Raw genomic sequence first — 18,773 nt, 5'->3', positions numbered from 1 at the left:
AATAAATATATAAATGAATAAGCAACAATTACATATTTTCTGTCACATTTAATTATTCAGGGTTTATACAATACTACCCATTCCCTCCACGGCTCTGCCCGCGTAGTAGTGAAACAGGACAAACTTTAAAAATCAATAAACAAAAAGGTATCACTAGCTAAGCAGAGGCAAAGTACACTCCAAAACACAGAGGTACACCAACTCCCCACTCCTGACATCATGCTTCCCACTCCCCTTGGCCTGCAGCCTCTGTCTCGGATTAGCACGAACTATGATATACCTATCGCGATGAGAGAACTCGCAAAATCAACCGGAATGTTCATGCAAATTCTAGAAAGAAAGAAAAAAAAAAACAAAAAAAACAGATCTATATCCATTAAGTAGTTCTCTTGTTTGCTAGCTAAGCGGATGTAAGATACGCTGCGAGGCTGGCGTATGAGTGAGGGGGGCCCTGCCCCGGCGCATTGCGTCTCTCTTGGATTTGTGCAAATAAATCAGTACCGCAACCGAACTATGATACTTAGTGCGATGACAGAGCTTGCAAAATCATCCGTGATGTTCAAGCAAATTATAGAAAAAAAACCCAATCTAAATATCCGTTACGTGGTTCACTTGTGAAAAGCGGACAGATAAGTCAGACATTGGATTTTTTTTATAAGTATATAGAAGAATGAGCCATGCGGATGACATTTTCTCAGGTTTAGTTTCAGGAAGTCCAAACATAGAAGTACGTATCCTCACAAAATACCTGCAGGTCAGACCATAATCCATACATTTCTGGAACTGTGGAATGGAGACCACATTAATAAACAAATGCCTACCTGTGTCGGTGGTATTTGAATTTGACTCTGTTGATTTTTGGTCCTGCGTTAGCAAATCATGAATCTGAAAGAAGACAAGAATTAATTTTTTTAAATGGTTTTGAAAGTCATAAAAGAACGTGTAAGCAAAGTGATGCACTGGAGAAAAGCGTTATCAATGATAAAAGTACTTCAACAGGGCAACACTCACACTTGCAAGACTGGTGTCAAGATCTGGGAGACTGAAGTCAGGAGGCGATAAGGATGAGCCGAAAATCTGTGGAGGGAAAAAAAAATAAATAAATAATAATCAGATGTACTTCATTAATCGATGGCTTGATAAAAATGTGTCCAAGTTACTTTTACAGTCAAAGAAAACTAAAATATATCAACAGTAAATAATACAGAAAAAGAAGATTTCTATCAAACAAATTAAACTGGTGTTCCCAGTTGAACTGATTTGTATAATAGGTGATGGAGACTGACCAATGTCTGATTTAAAGCCAAGTTACCAGGATCAGCAGGACAAACATGGAGTGACCTTAATATTGTTTTCTGAGCTGCAGTAAGTCTGTTATTACATTCCTTGCTATTGTGCTTTCTGTTTGGTAAAGCACTTCTGAGGTTTGTTTTTCTCTCTAAAAGGAGACACGTTTGTAAGCTGTCAAGGTTATACCTGTACGTACGAAGGAAAGAAAGAAATTCCTGAATCATTATTATCTTCAGGTCACAGTAGCAACACAACAGACCTGATCTTATCATTATAGCCTCCCTATTCCCAAAAACTTTCTATAGTCTTATCAAAAGAAAAGTGCTCCAGTCATCCTGGGTCTGCCCTTGGTATTCTCTCAGTGGGCAGGACCATGCCATGTAAAATCCCCAGTGAGAGCTACCTGGGGACATACTGACTACACACCCAAATCACTTCAACTGGTTCCTTTCAATCCAGAGAAGGTGGTCTACTTTGAGGATCTCCAGTGTTGATAAGCTCCTCACATTGGCATGGCTTGTGCTTGCTGTTGCTAGAATAGTCTCCTTGACAGACTGTAACAGATCAATGAAGCTTATAAAATAAAGGAGTGAATAATAAGAAGAACTTGAATCGTGGCCTTCAATCTGTGGAAGGAAGCCAGCAGACTGATCCAATTACTACTTTTGGATTTTTCCAGCTATGGAACAAATGGAACCAACTTGTACATTTCAATCTTAATTTTATATTATTTAAAGCTCTCATTTGATTCCTGTTACTCAAACACAAAAATGGAACATCATTTTAAATACTGTTACTTAAATCTAATTTTATTAATGTTTGAAAAATATTAGAATACTTAAAGCCATCATGCGTGGGTACTTACATCAAAGATCTGTGAGGAATCAAAGCTGATAGACTGTCCCGACAGCATTGCTTGAAGGCTATCCAAATTGGAATCAATAGTTTCTAAATGGTCATTCAATTCACTCCTTAAAAATGAGAAGACATGAAATGAGACTGCATTTGTCTTTGTTAGAATGGTGATGATGGTTTAAACAACTGGAGCATAAGCTAGTTAAGTGACAGCACACTAGTCTGAGGTGGGGACTGAACAGATAACCTTATAGTATAAAGTCTAACGCTCAAGCTGTTAGACACCACTGAGGAGAAAAACAATCAGTGAAGTCAGAGGCAGGTATCGCATTTCAAAAAAACAAAATGTTAACAAAACACTTACAACTGAAAATTGAAGGCAGATTTGGATAATTTAGTAAAGCACTCGTTTTTTGCAACAGTCAAAGAAAAGCAGAAAATTTAAACAACAATGAGGCACTGAACAACAATTTTTGCATGGAACTTCTCTGTTCTAGCACTACGAAAAAAATGACTTTGTAAAAAAATGATGTAGACATATGATAAACTCTTAAGAAAAAAAGGTTACACTCTGTCTGTAGAAGTACTCAACCCCTGGACACTTGGACATAAATCCAGCATATGCAAACTTAAGAAGAACTTATTCATAATAAACAAGACTTTACACCCAATACCCCCTCCACATAACTTATTGCTATATATTGCCTTTGATTCTTGTTAGTCTAAGCATTATCCTCTGATGAAGACCCCTGGCAGGGGCTGAAAGCTCAGGAATAAAAAATACGTGATTCATTTTCTCCCTTTGTGGATCTCCAACTGCAAATATATATACACACATACATACATACAATTATATATATATAGATATATATAGATATAGATATATATAGATATAGATATAGATATATATAGATATAGATATATAGATATCTCTATATATCTCTATATATCTCTATATATCTCTATATATCTCTATATATATATAGATATAGATAGATAGATATAGATAGATATATAGATATATAGATATAGATATATATCTCTATATATCTATATCTATATATATATATATCTATATATACAGTGGTGTGAAAAACTATTTGCCCCCTTCCTGATTTCTTATTCTTTTGCATGTTTGTCACACAAAATGTTTCTGATCATCAAACACATTTAACCATTAGTCAAATATAACACAAGTAAACACAAAATGCAGTTTTAAATTATGGTTTTATTATTTAGGGAGAAAAAAATCCAAACCTACATGGCCCTGTGTGAAAAAGTAATTGCCCCTGAACCTAATAACTGGTTGGGCCACCCTTAGCAGCAATAACTGCAATCAAGCGTTTGCGATAACTTGCAATGAGTCTTTTACAGCTCTGGAGGAATTTTGGCCCACTCATCTCTGCAGAATTGTTGTAATTCAGCTTTATTTGAGGGTTTTCTAGCATGAAGCGCCTTTTTAAGGTCATGCCATAGCATCTCAATTGGATTCAGGTCAGGACTTTGACTAGGCCACTCCAAAGTCTTAATTTTGTTTTTCTTCAGCCATTCAGAGGTGGATTTGCTGGTGTGTTTTGGGTCATTGTCCTGTTGCAGCACCCAAGATCGCTTCAGCTTGAGTTGACGAACAGATGGCGGACATTCTCCTTCAGGATTTTTGGTAGACAGTAGAATTCATGGTTCCATCTATCACAGCAAGCCTTCCAGGTCCTGAAGCAGCAAAACAACCCCAGACCATCACACTACCACCACCATATTTTACTGTTGGTATGATGTTCTTTTTCTGAAATGCTGTGTTCCTTTTACGCCAGATGTAACGGGACATTTGCCTTCCAAAAGTTCAACTTTTGTCTCATCAGTCCACAAGGTATTTTCCCAAAAGTCTTGGCAATCATTGAGATGTTTCTTAGCAAAATTGAGACGAGCCCTAATGTTCTTTTGCTTAACAGTGGTTTGCATCTTGGAAATCTGCCATGCAGGCCGTTTTTGCCCAGTCTCTTTCTTATGGTGGAGTCGTGAACACTGACCTTAATTGAGGCAAGTGAGGCCTGCAGTTCTTTAGACGTTGTCCTGGGGTCTTTTGTGACCTCTCGGATGAGTCGTCTCTGCACTCTTGGGGTAATTTTGGTCGGCCGGCCACTCCTGCGAAGGTTCACCACTGTTCCATGTTTTTGCCATTTGTGGATAATGGCTCTCACTGTGGTTCGCTGGAGTCCCAAAGCTTTAGAGATGGCTTTATAACCTTTACCAGACTGATAGATCTCAATTACTTCTGGTCTCATTTGTTCCTGAATTTCTTTGGATCTTGGCATGATGTCTAGCTTTTGAGGTGCTTTTGGTCTACTTCTCTGTGTCAGGCAGCTCCTATTTAAGTGATTTCTTGATTGAAACAGGTGTGGCAGTAATCAGGCCTGGGGGTGGCTACGGAAATTGAACTCAGGTGTGATACACCACAGTTAGGTTATTTTTAACAAGGGGGTAATTACTTTTTCACACAGGGCCATGTAGGTTTGGATTTTTCCTCCTAAATAATAAAACCATCATTTAAAACTGCATTTTGTGTTTACTTGTGTTATATTTGACTAATGGTTAAATGTGTTTGATGATCAGAAACATTTTGTGTGACAAACATGCAAAAGAATAAGAAATCAGGAAAGGGGCAAATAGTTTTCACACCACTGTATATATCTATATATATATAGATATATATCTATATATATATATATAGATATAGATATATATAGATATATAGATATAGATATATATATATAGATATATATATATATATATATATATATATATATATATATATATATAGATATATATATATATAGATATATATATATATATAGATATATATATATATATATATATATATATATATATATATATATATAGATATATATATATATATATATATATATATATATATATATATATATATATATATATATATATATATATATATATATATATATATATATATATATATATATAGATATATATATAGATGCTAAAACAAGAAATCGACAGCAGAAACATGAAACGCAGTGTACAGCATTCCATGCAGTTTGTGCTGTAAACAAAGAATGCTTTCAGAAATATAAATAATGATTGTTTATTTTTATCAATTTACAAAATGCAAAGTGAGCGAACAAAAAAAAAAATCTAAATCAAATCAATATTTGGTGTTACTACCTTTTGCCTTCAAACCAGCATCAATTCTTATAGGTACACTTGCACAAAGTCAGGGATTTTGTAGGATTATAGTCAGGTGTATGATCAACCAATTATACCAAACAGGTGCTAATGATCATCAATGTCACACGTAGGTTGAAACACAGTCATTAACTGAAACAGAAACAGCTGTGCAGGAGGCTTAAAACTGGGTGAGGAACAGCCAAACTCTGCTACCAAGGTGAGGTTGTGGAAGACAGTTTCATGTCATGGCAAGATTGAGCACAGCAACAAGACACAAGGTAGTCATACTGCATCAGCAAGGTCTCTCCCAGACAAAGATTTCAAAGCTCTTTTGAAGAAGCACAAAGAAACGGCAACGTTGAGGATCGTAGACACAGTGGTTGGCCAAGGAAACTTAGTGCAGCAAATAAAAGACACATCAAGTTTATTATCCTTCGAAACTGGAAGATGTCCAGCAGTGCCATCAGCACAGAACTGGCAGAAACCAGTGGGACCCAGGTACACCCATCTACTGTCTGGAGAAGTCTGGCCAGAAGTGGTCTTCATGGAAGAGCTGCAGCCAAAAAGCCATACCTCTGACGTGGAAACAAGTCCAAGCGACTCAAGTATGCAGGAAAACATAGGAACTGGGGTGCAGAAAAATGGCAGCAGGTGCTCTGGACTTGATGAGTCAAAATTTGAAATATTTAGCTGTAGCAGAAGGCAGTTTGTTCGTCAAAGGGCTGGAGAGCGGTACAATAATGAGTGTCTGCATAGTGGAGGTCACTTGAACGTTTGGGGCTGCATTTCTGCAAATGGAGTTGGAGATTTGGTCAGGATTAATGGTGTTCTCAATGCTGTGAAATACAGGCAGATACTTATCCACCATGCAGTACCATCAGGGAGGCGTATGATTGGCCCCAAATTTATTCTGCAGCAGGACAACGACCCCAAACATACAGCCAAAGTCATTCAGAACTATCTTCAGCGTAAAGAAGAACAAGAAGCCCTGCAAGTGATGGTATGGCCCCCACAGGGCCCTGATCTCAACATCATCGAGTGTGTCTGGGATTTCATGAAGAGACAGAAGGATGTGAGGAAGCCTACATCCACAGAAGATCTGTGGTTAGTTCTCCAAGATGTTTGGAACAACCTACCAGCCGAGTTCCTTCAAAAACTGTGTGCAAGTGTACCTTGAAGAATTGATGATGTTTAGAAGGCAAAGGGTGGCCACACCAAATATTGATTTGATTTAGATTTCTCTTTTGTTCATTCACTGTATTTTGTTGATTGATGAAAATAAACAATTAACACTACCGTTTTTGAAAGCATTCTTTGTTTACAGCATTTTTTTCACTCCTGCCTAAAACTTTTGCACATTTAACTGGGACAATGTACAAGTAAAATTCAAGGCCAGTACAAAAAGTGCCTGAGAGCTGGCTAAATCCTGGTTATCAAATGAGAACACCATCAACAGACACTTGGACATAAATCCGGCATATGCAAACTTAAGAAGAACATATTCATAATAAACAAGTCTTCACACCCAATACCCACCCCCCCGACCACACTGACTTAGCCATTAGCCAAGGGTATCAGTCTGTCCACTGAGGAAGTATAAGCGTCCGTGAAAGTGACAACAGCAACACACCCACCCAAAAAGGGAATGGTTTTACAGGTGGTCTTATAAGCTAAAAACTGCATGTTGTATCTTAATCTGTGTCATGGAAAACACAAGTCAGACACAACTAGTAATACCTTTTAAAAACATTTGGAACTCTCCGTATTTTTATATGCAAGATTAAAAATTCAGGTAGATGGTAGGTGTAGATGCTGGTAAATAAGGTAGGATCAAGTACGGGTCAAACGCATGCCAAAAGAAATCTCATTCCAAAAGTTTCTTTTAAGAGATTAAATCAAAATTCAAATCAAGCAGCCCACACAAGAATAAAGAAAAAAAAAGTTGTTACACATGTAGAATAAAAGGCAAAAAAAAAAAAAACTGGAAAAAATGTCTCTTCTCTAAACTTAGCTTTTCTTGGCAAACTTCAGTCGTTTGTACACTTAAAGATGCTTTACTTCACCTCCAGTATGCTCTAAACGTACGGCACTGCACGCTCAATAGAGCACATTGTGTTACATTCTATTGGGCACATTAAGGCCCGGTTTAAAACCGTGTGCCCTCCATGCCTTACTCACGGCAAGGCCGGTCACTAACCGAGACTAATCCATAGTCAGAGAGGCAAGAAATACAGTGGTGTGAAAAAGTATTTGCCCCCTTCCTGATTTCTTATTCTTTTGCATGTTTGTCACACAAAATATTTCTGATCATCAAACACATTTAACCATTAGTCAAATATAACACAAGTAAACACAAAATGCAGTTTTAAATGATGGTTTTATTATTTAGGGAGAAAAAATCCAAACCTACATGGCCCTGTGTGAAAAAGTAATTGCCCCCTGAACCTAATAACTGGTTGGGCCACCCTTAGCAGCAATAACTGCAATCAAGCGTTTGCGATAACTTGCAATGAGTCTTTTACAGCTCTCTGGAGGAATTTTGGCCCACTCATCTTTGCAGAATTGTTGTAATTCAGCTTTATTTGAGGGTTTTCTAGCATGAACCGCCTTTTTAAGGTCATGCCATAGCATCTCAATTGGATTCAGGTCAGGACTTTGACTAGGCCACTCCAAAGTCTTTATTTTGTTTTTCTTCAGCCATTCAGAGGTGGATTTGCTGGTGTGTTTTGGGTCATTGTCCTGTTGCAGCACCCAAGATCGCTTCAGCTTGAGTTGACGAACAGATGGCCAGACATTCTCCTTCTGGATTTTTTGGTAGACAGTAGAATTCATGGTTCCATCTATCACAGCAAGCCTTCCAGGTCCAGAAGCAGCAAAACAACCCCAGACCATCACACTACCACCACCATATTTTACTGTTGGTATGATGTTCTTTTTCTGAAGTGCTGTGTTCCTTTTCGCCAGATGTAGCGGGACATTTGCCTTCCAAAAAGTTCAACTTTTGTATCATCAGTCCACAAGGTATTTTCCCAAAAGTCTTGGCAATCATGGAGATGTTTCTTAGCAAAATTGAGACGAGCCCTAATGTTCTTTTTGCTTAACAGTGGTTTGCGTCTTGGAAATCTGCCATGCAGGCCGTTTTTGCCCAGTCTCTTTTTATGGTGGAGTCGTGAACACTGATCTTAATTGAGGCAAGTGAGGCCTGCAGTTCTTTAGACGTTGTCCTGGGGTCTTTTGTGACCTCTCGGATGAGTCGTCTCTGCGCTCTTTGGGTAATTTTGGTCGGCCGGCCACTCCTGAGAAGGTTCACCACTGTTCCATGTTTTTGCTATTTGTGGATAATGGCTCTCACTGTGGTCAGCTGGAGTCCCAAAGCTTTAGAAATGGCTTTATAACCTTTACCAGACTGATAGATCTCAATTACTTCTGTTCTCATTTGTTCCTGAATTTCTTTGGATCTTGGCATGATGTCTAGCTTTTGAGGTGCTTTTGGTCTACTTCTCCGTGTCAGGCAGCTCCTATTTAAGTGATTTCTTGATTGAAACAGGTGTGGCAGTAATCAGGCCTGGGGGTGGCTACGGAAATTGAACTCAGGTGTGATACACCACAGTTAGGTTATTTTTTAACAAGGGGCAATTACTTTTTCACACAGAGCCATGTTAGTTTGGATTTTTTTTCTCCCTAAATAATAAAAACCATCATTTAAAAACATCATTTTGTGTTTACTTGTGTTATATTTGACTAATGGTTAAATGTGTTTGATGATCAGAAACATTTTGTGTGACAAACATGCAAAAGAATAAGAAATCAGGAAGGGGGCAAATAGTTTTTCACACCACTGTAGTTAGAATATACCAATTCAATTCAGCTTGTGGGGGTTAAAAGAACCTCACATAAACTGTGCATTAATAAATGACCAGCAAATGGCTGTGGTATAGCGGGTCCACAGCTCAGATGAAAAGGCCAGCTTTTTAAATAATCGCCAAACTCGTGGCTTACAGAGGGGGCGTGGTAGTGTGGCCAGTGCGATACTCGGATGCGACGTGCTGCGGGTGTTTCCTCGCTTATGTGCACAGGGGAGGAATCGCCTGCATGCGTAATTGATGCCACACCTGTGCCATGTCCCTATTATATATAGTAGTTGTGCAGGTGTGGAAGGGAAAAAAAATCTGAAAAGAACTGAGGTTAGTGGAGGAAGAAGAGTAAGCGGGAAGCTAGTGTGTGTGCGAGAGATTGAGCGCCGGCTCACACTATTAACAGACTGCTGGGAGAAGAGCCCCTGTAGAGTGTCTGGCCGGCAGTGTCTTCTTACATCACAATATTTCAGGAGAAAACTGGAACTGAAAGTGCATTCAGGTCCACATTTTCCATGAAATGATTTCTTAACCCTACTATTACCCTAGGGTCGGTACCGACCCCTTTTTCAAGTTTTAAATGCATAAAAGTACCACATACATTTTGTTTACTGCATCAAGGCTTTTTCCATTTTTCTGAAACTTCCATTTAAACAAAAAAAAAAAAAAAGTAAATTATTTCTCTAATCAGAAATTCACTGCCTGTGGTCTTACCGGGTTGGCCACGACCCAGGGTACAATAAGAGATCATAAAACAATAAATACTGGCCAAACTTAAGTTACAGTATAAACACACTCTCAGCTCACTCTGGCCCCACACCCCCACACAACTCTGTCAGGTAGCAGGCCTCTCCCATCCCCCGAGCTGTAGTCAGGGGCTTATCTCTTCACACCTCCCCCGAGTAAAAACAGAGACAGCCCAGACAAAACAGACCGAGACCAGTTCAGTTTGGTGATTGTGACTGGAGAAAGCATCTAATTTGCAGAGGTAAAAATGGCCAGCTTCACAGCACTCCAAGCTCTGGATCATATCCTAGCTGAAGGACAAGTTACAGAGTGGCACAGCGACACTGATGAGGTGGACTCAGAGGAGGAAGACATTGTGGAGTGTCAGTCAGAAGACACAGACACAGTGAGATCACCTCTGAAGCAGTTTCCCCACCAGCTGAAGTACTACAGTCCAAGAATGGCAGCATCTCCTGGAGGTTAGTACCACTTGACGAGACACGCAGGACAACTGGCAGGGCAGCTGCTGAAAATATCATCAGAATGACTCCTGGGGTCACAAGGTTTGCCATAACAAGGATAAGTGACATCAAAACAAGTTTTGAACAGTTCATGCCATCATCGCTGAAAAAAATAATACTTGACATGACAAACCTAGAAGGACAAAAAGTCTACGGAGACACATGGATTGACTTTGATGAAGAATTCCTGGATGCTTATATTGGAATTCTTCTTCTTGCTGGAGTATACCGATCCAGCAATGAGGCCACAGCCAGTCTCTGGGACACAGCCACAGGCAGAAATATTTTTGGGCCACGATGTCACTGAAGAGCTTCCACATGATCTCGAGAGTCCTCTGGTTTGACAACCGAGACATGAGAGCAAGACGTGACAAGCTTGCTCTCATAAGGGATGTCTGGGAGAGATGGGTGCAGCGCCTGCCTTTGATGTTCAATCCAGGGCCAGAGGTTACCGTGAGACGCGTCTTGTGCCTTTCCGGGGAAGATGCCCTTTCCGGCAATACATGCCCAATAAGCCAACCAAATACAGGATAAAAATCTGGGCAGCCTGTGATGCAAAAACAAGCTATGCTTGGAACATGCAAATTTACACAGGAAAACCTGAAAGTGGCATCCCTGAGAGGAACCAGGGAAGACGTGTAGTCCTCGACTTGACAACTGGACTGCGCGGACACAATATTACATGTGACAATTTTTTTACAAGTTTTGATCTTGGACAGGAACTTCTGAGGCAAAGCTCACCATGGTGGGCACTATCAAAAAATAAACCTGAGCTGCCCGCTGAAATTGTGAATTTGAAGAACAGGGCACCACTGTCTTCAAAATTTGCCTTTACAGACACAACCACTATTGTGTCATATTGTCCAAAAAAAAACCGGAGTGTGATACTCATGTCCACACTCCACAAGGACACTGCTGTGTCATCAGCAAAAGAAAAAAGCCCATCATTATTTTGGATTACAATAAAACAAAGGAGGGTGGACAACCTGGACAAGCTGACTGCCACCTATACATGCCAGCGCATGACCAGGAGATGGCCAGTGGTATTGTTCTACAATATGCTGGATGTGTCAGCCTACAACGGATTTGTGTTGTGGACCCAAATCCACCAAGGGTGGAATGCAGGGAAGAATCAAAGGCGAAGAATGTTTCTCCAAGAACTAGGGGATTCTCTTATAAAGGGACACATTGAAAAAAGAGAACGGGTCCCCCGAGACCCAGCCGCTGCAGCTGTGGTCAGAGAGCTGCAGACCACGGCAAGCACTCCGTCCACGTCAGCAGGAAGACGAAGAGCTTCAGTACCAGCATCCTTCCCTTTAGCCAGCCCTGCCACAGCCACAGACCCAGAGAGGCTGTCGGATTCCAAAAGAAAGCGCTGTCAGGTCTGCCCAAGCAGCAAGGACAGAAAAACCAATTCCATGTGTGCCAAATGCAAGAAATATATTTGCAAAGAGCACACTAAAAATGTCACTTACTGTCCTACTTGCACATAGTGTAAACATACAGTAGCAATCCTGCTCCTGGAGAGCTACCACCCTACCACCGTACTACTAATTCTATTGGTTTGATTGTTTGTTTGATCTACATTTTGTAATTTAATTTTGTATTTTATTTTGTCTTACTTGTTTGGCTTTGTCTTTGTGATTGAATTAAAGTTCAACTTTTGGAAAAAAATACTTTTTGCCTTCTTCTTGAAGTAAATATATATGGGTCAAAACCGACCCTAACACCACAGATGTTACTAATATTAATAATATTGATATTAATATTATTAAAATAAAAAATTGTAATTTTTTTTTTTACAGTTGTGTTCTAATACCCCTCAGTAATAGTCAGGTAACATATAAACCTTTGATTTATTTGTATAATTCTCCTGAGGTTTATTTTACCAATTTTTTTGGACTGGGCCGTTTTATTGACATCATACTTCTCATCTTCAGAGGGCCACACCAAAAATTTTAAAACCAAATTTTAAAATCTTTTCATGGATAAGGAAGCCTAACAAGGTAACCAAGAGGTAAGGAAACAAACTGGATGATAAAAAAATGTTTGAGGGTTGAGGGAGGCTGATTTAGGACACGGGTCGGCACCGACCCGACCGGCCACGCCCAAGATAACAGATGGGTGGAAATGCTAGGATAATAGTAGGGTTAAAACTCTAAATGTTGACTGGGCTCCCAGACACCTGAACTAAAAAACTAACACCAGGCCAAACAATGGTGAGAAGATGGTATCCACATTAAGATCCAAGTATAAAAAAAGTCTGCATATTTTTGAATTGCACTTCTTTTATGGGCTTTACTAGGCAGGTCTGAAGGATGCTGGCTATGAAATCAATAACCATAGTCCATAGCTTTATTTATTTTCAGTCAGAGAAGTATGCACGAGTAAAGTTAATAGTTAAAGTGTGCCCTATGATAGACTAATGCCCACATCTTTCTGGGTTCTTGCCTTGCATCCATAATTCTGTGTTTGGCTATAACTTAATGCAACCTTAAAATGAAGTGGCTTTGATGAATGAATTGGCAGATGCACCAGGGTGTGATCAAGTATTTCACATCATCTCTTTATTTTTTTTTATTAAAATAAACAGATGTCTACACTAGAAGCTTAAGATTTTGAATATTTTGTATACACGTTATGCTAAGGAGGAAGAAAAACTAATACTAGCAGCTAAATGAAAATAATCATCTATTGGTAATACCACAATTAAAACAGTTTTGAGGAGTAAAATAATAATTAAAAAAAACTACAATAATTTGAAGATTCATTAGGTGTGAAGCCTGTACTCAAAAAAGTTGCATAAAAGAGAAACAAAAACTCCAGTACCATCACTTCAACTTGACATAAGAAAAAAATAACACATGCACATGCAATGGCTTCAAACAGCAAACAGTAACTGGTATTGAGAAGAGAGAAATTTAAATTACAAATTTTAAATTAAAAACCCTTTTGTATGATTCATTTAGTACCCATGATATAAGTAAATTAAGAACTAACAGTCAAATATTATAAAGACTGCATGTCCCCAGATAATAAAAACTGTGACATCTTTTTCTGGATTTAATTGCGCTAATGCATTGGCAAAGATCCTATTGTTTGCCATTATTTCAGATTTTGTACTTTGAAAATAATTAGACATTGTAAAAATACACACAAATTTATTAGGTTTAAAACGGCTAGTGGTAATTACTATTTTTGGGGAAAGATGGGTTAAAAAAAAAAAACAAATATTAAAGAAATTTCAGGAAAGCTGTTAGTTTCTAGCACAGTATTAAGTGATCTGGGGGCAACAGGTTATCAGAAATGCTAACCCTTGCTGTGCTCTGGGACAGAGCGAAGAAGAGGAAGGACTTGGGACAACACAAGTGACTTCTGACATCTGTGAAGAATGAGTCAAACTGCAAGATATAAAAAAAGACAAGGAACTGGGACAAGTCCATTATATATTGTTTAACACCTTGCTTTACAGCTGAAACTTTAAATTGTATTGCAAAAATCATGCTCTTCTCAAAGAAGAGCGTGACTCAGTTTTAAAAGAATTGTTTTGAATCATTTTCTCAGTTCAAATTGAAGAAAAAGCTCAAGCTGTGCTACAAGGAGAATATTCTGGACTGAAAATAATAATCAAGAATAATAGCAGGCAATGCTTGCCAAAGAAGATCATCAATAAGCTTACCTGTGATAAGAAGATCATTCAAATAGCGGATGGGGAGAAAGGAAAATTAATAGCTGTGCTACATACTTCCCTGTTGCAAAGTTCAAAAGACAGCTTTTTTCTTTATCAACTAACTATCCATTTCAGACAAATTAATTCTTTTCAATGAATGCAACCTGCAAGTTACTCTTACTTTCATTTCAACTGAATTCAGTTACACTGTTGGACAGGGCTTCAGACAAAAATTCACCTCGAGGAGCCAGTGGCCCCTGAAAAAAAATTAGGAGCCAACATCTTTGATTTAGGTGCCAAATTTTCAAATGTGTAAAATATGAATCCTTTAGTCTCTTACCTTTCTAGCCTCCATGTACATGTGCCGATTTGTTTCCGTCAGTGCAGTGCACCTTTCCTTGCACTTTTGTGTCTGTCTAGATGATTTGGGTAACTGAACATCCTAACTTTCACACTATGTACAGTCATTAAGAACAGTGCATTTTATTCAGGCTCTGACGACACTAAATTTCAGTGTCAGAGGGCCATCTAGTATAATTTGGTCTTCTTTTCCTCTTCTTTGATGTGAACCAGCATCCCTTTAAAATGCATTTTATTTTAGCTGTCTAGTGTTCATTTTCTAAGCAGCAGACAGGGGGCTCTACTCCAGCTGGGGAAAGAAGTGTCCCTTCCAGTGGATAGGACAAATGGGCACAGTGATGAAAAAAGTGACAACAGATTCTTTTTAAATAGGTTTAGCTCAATGTTAGTTGTCCAGTCTTCACTTTGTAAACAGAAGAGCATTTCAACGACAAAGGTTCAGCTGTGGAAATGAGTGTCCTCTCCAGTGGATGGGAAGGAGTGGCACATTAAATATGACATTGATATAAAAGACAATAAAATGATTTCAGCATACTTACTTATCTAGACATGCCACACTAAGGCATTTCTCTTCTGATTCCGTTTCAGTCACTGTTGCACTAGTACCAGCAGCAGACTCACTGGGCGCATTTTCTTGAAGTATCGAGTCAATAAAGGTGGTGGGCGAGAGGGGATCTTCTACAGAAACATTTACTGGGCTGGCTTCTTCTATTTGTGGAGTCTCAACCGGACTAGCAGGTTCCTCTTTTATCTGTACTGGTTGGGAAGTTCTGTGGAAAAAATTGTTTAATTATCGATTACATGGGCTTCAGTCACTCCATTTACGATAGACAGACAGACAATTTTACAAAGGAACGAAATTGAAAGTGCAGTCGACTCAGTGTGAGGCACAAGAGTTAAAAAGACAAAAGAGAAAATAATAATAAACCGAATAGTAATAAAAGTACTTTACAAAATATACAAATTGCACTGGTTGACTTAAGGTCTATATTGAACATTTGGAGAATGATATGGAGCAGTTTTATTCTGAGTTCAGGGCCATGATTGCTTTTGGATAAAAGCTGTTTTTAAGGCGGTTCATCCTGGTTTTCATTGCTCTGTATCTTTTGCCCGATGGCAAAAGCTGAAAGAGGCAATGACCGGGATGTGATAAATCCTGTGAAATGTCTGCTTTTTGTATTGCTTTTTTGCGGCATCGGGAGGTGTAGATTTGTTCCAGAGTTGGAAGGTTACAACCAATTGTTCTCTCCGCTGTCCGATCGACCCTGTGGAGTGATTTCCTTTCTGAGGAAGTGCAGCTGCCGTACCACACACATAGTCCGTACGCAAGTACACTCTTGATGGAACAGTGATAAAAGGCAAGGAGCAGATTTTTGGGGAGATGGTTCTTTCTGAGGATTCTCAGAAAATATAGTCTCTGCTGTGCCTTCTTCAGCATCTTCTTGGTGTTGGTGCTCCAGGTCAGGTCATCCTCCAGCTCAATGCCCAGAAACCTGGACACAGGGACCCTCTCCACACGGGCCCCTCCAATGATGAGTGGCTGGATGTCAGTTTTGTTTTTTCTGAATTCAATAACAAGTTCCTTTGTTTCTGTGGTGTTGAGGAGCAGGTTATTGACTCTGCACCACTCTGACAGCCGCTCCACCTTGTCACTGTATGCCAGCTCACCCTCCTCCACCACCGTCGTATAATCCGCAAACTTTATGATCTTGTTGCTATGGTGAGTGGGGACACAGTCATATGTGTAAAGGGTGTACAGGAGCGGGCTGAGCACACAACCCTGAGGCGTCCCGGTGTTGAGGCTGAGAGCAGTGGAGATGTGGGGACCCAGCCTGACCCTCTAGGAGCAACCAGACATGAAGTCCAGTATCCAACTACAGGTGAGTGATGGAAGTCCCAGATCTGCCAGCTTGGACACCAGTCGTTGGGGGAGGACGGTGTTAAACGCTAAGTTGAAGTCTAGAAAGAGGAGTCTGGCGTAACTCCCCTGCTGCTCCAGGTGAGTCAGGGTAGCATGAAGGGCTGTGGCCAATTATGAGAATCAGATATATAAAAGTTACAACGATCCAATCCCAGAAATGCTAACCCACAAATCAGCAAAACTTGAGTATCAATCAACTAAAATGCATACAGTATCCAAACATTAATGTACTGTTTATTAATCCAGTAATAAACGATTTTATATTAGTTTTATTTGCTTGCTTTGCTAATACATGCAGACAGATGAAAAAAATCTCAATATTAATAATATAAAGGGTATACTGAACAGTTTTTTTTGTTTTATTTTAAAACAAATACCCTAAATGTCAATTTAGGAGCCTGTTTGGTAATATAATCATAAAAAGAATATTTTTTAGAATCTTGTTAATGAGTTAACTAAATATCAATGCAAATTCTGTGTACAACTCTGTGAATATTCCATCTGTTTTCATTAACCAATTCATTTATTATGTATGATTCAGAAGCTTCATTTCTCAATTCTGGCAATAAAACAAAAACTTACATTTCATCTGTGCTAACATTTGAGGACGAAGAAGGGCTTGACTGTGCAACATCTGTTACATCTGAGATTATGGGGCCTGAATTTACAGGAGAATCTGAAGAATATAAATCTGTTCCTGTATACTGCTGAGAAGAGGCCTAGAATTAAAGAGATAAAAGAGAGATTATGAATGTACATATTGTACTGCATATGTGACATAAATGTTACAAATGGCAATTTCTTTTTAAACATGTGTGTATAAAAAGATGCACAAAAACGTCATCAGTCATCTTGCCTAAGGAGAAAGTGATGTTAGAGTCCAAAGTGCAGATTTCAGGATGTGAAGAAGTAAACAACCCACAAAAAAGAATGGGATTCGAGATCAGCATAGGAATATCACAGGTTGTGGTAAACTTTATACTGGATTCTAACTGACGGCAATATTTATCTAGATTTTATAATTCAATAATAATACTAACAATAATAATAATAATGTCAGGAGTAGGGAATCCATTCCCGGGAATCCCACATGTCATTCCCAGGAATCTTGGGCTCCCTAGGATGACACAGTGCACGGGGCATCTCACATGTGACCAGTTTTAGAACCGACACTTATTTGTAATAAAACTAATTCAATATGTTGACACCAATAAAAGACTAACCTTATCTAAAAGCAGTTCATGCTGTCATATAAGTCCATGTACCTAGTTAGTTGCAGTAATAAAAGCGTAGAAAGCACACCGTGTCCAGAGTGCAGTCGTCCAGGCGAGAGCGCACCTTCGTGCAGAGTACGACCCCAGCCGCTGAGAAAGCAAGCTCTACCTTTACTGAAGTAGGCGGCACAGTCATCAGATACTGATACACTTGTTCTAAACAACACCCGTGCTTGCCGTTGCTCTGAAACACAGCCATTTCAGCTTTTACTGATGTATCCACTTTCTTGTCATCATTCTGTGATGGCAAGTTTCTTGGCACAGATAATGCGGATGCAACACATTGCAATGTCAAGTTGCTGTTCAAAGCTGGTGACTGACAGCCATCAATGAAGTCTGCCCTGTCCCGGCATTCGTGAGCTGCAGAGTGCAGACTCCTCCCAGTCCACTGTGCTCAGCCTTAGTCAGAGCCAGGAGACTGACTGCTGCTGGTCCGTTTTTGACTGAATTAATCGGCATCACACTACATCATGGGCCAAAAAAACGTGCCACTTAATTATTTTCAACTATAACTCTGTTATTTCTTGATCGATTTTTACACTTTTTTTTTTACACTTTTTACTCAGAGGAGACTGTGTGCAGAGGGTGCAGACCTATAAATACTTGGGAGTGCAGCTGGATGATAAATTGGACTGGACTGCCAATACTGATGCTCTGTGTAAGAAAGGTCAGAGCTGACTATACTTCCTTAGAAGGTTGGCGTCCTTTAACATCTGCAATAAGATGCTGCACGGAGAGGGACAGTTTGACATCTGTAGCAGAGCGACGGGCTGTAAGCAGGCTCCTGTCAATCACGGAGAATTCACTGCACTTACTGAACAGTATCATCTCCAGACAGAGGAGCAGCTTCAACGACAGACTGCTGTCATTGTCCTACTCCACTGACAGACTGAGGAGATCATTCCTCCCCCACACTATGCGACTCTTCAATTCCACCCGGGGGGGTGTAAACGTTAACATTATTGTCTTGTTTTTACATGCATTTTTATTACTCTTTAATTTAATATTGTGTTTTTTTTTTGTATCAGTATACTGCTGCTGGATTATGTGAATTTCACCTTGGGATTAATAAAGTATCTATCTATCTATATGCGAGCTTGG

The 18,773-nt window shown here is 39.3% G+C and overlaps 1 protein-coding gene across 2 annotated transcripts in view; it reads right to left on the bottom strand.

Annotated features, from left to right (window-relative positions):
- hsf1 (heat shock transcription factor 1) overlaps positions 1-18,773 on the bottom strand; it is a 71,350-nt gene that overhangs the window by 1,838 nt on the left and 50,739 nt on the right. Inside the window, exons 8-13 of one of the 2 annotated variants that reach the window (XM_039737399.1) lie at positions 16,981-17,117; positions 15,017-15,247; positions 13,762-13,848; positions 2,156-2,261; positions 1,012-1,077; positions 822-885 (exon numbers count right to left, since the gene is read on the bottom strand). In XM_039737399.1, coding sequence (XP_039593333.1) covers positions 822-885; positions 1,012-1,077; positions 2,156-2,261; positions 13,762-13,848; positions 15,017-15,247; positions 16,981-17,117 — 691 coding nt within the window. The remainder of the gene's footprint in view (positions 1-821; positions 886-1,011; positions 1,078-2,155; positions 2,262-13,761; positions 13,849-15,016; positions 15,248-16,980; positions 17,118-18,773) is intronic. The other variant, XM_039737400.1, reaches the window with a different exon arrangement.

Source organism: Polypterus senegalus, chromosome 15 (genome assembly GCF_016835505.1).
Source record: "Polypterus senegalus isolate Bchr_013 chromosome 15, ASM1683550v1, whole genome shotgun sequence".
In the NCBI taxonomy this organism is placed as follows: Eukaryota; Metazoa; Chordata; class Cladistia; order Polypteriformes; family Polypteridae; genus Polypterus; species Polypterus senegalus.
Note: the sequence above shows the minus strand (reverse complement) of the source record. Positions and strands in the feature narration are given on the sequence as shown.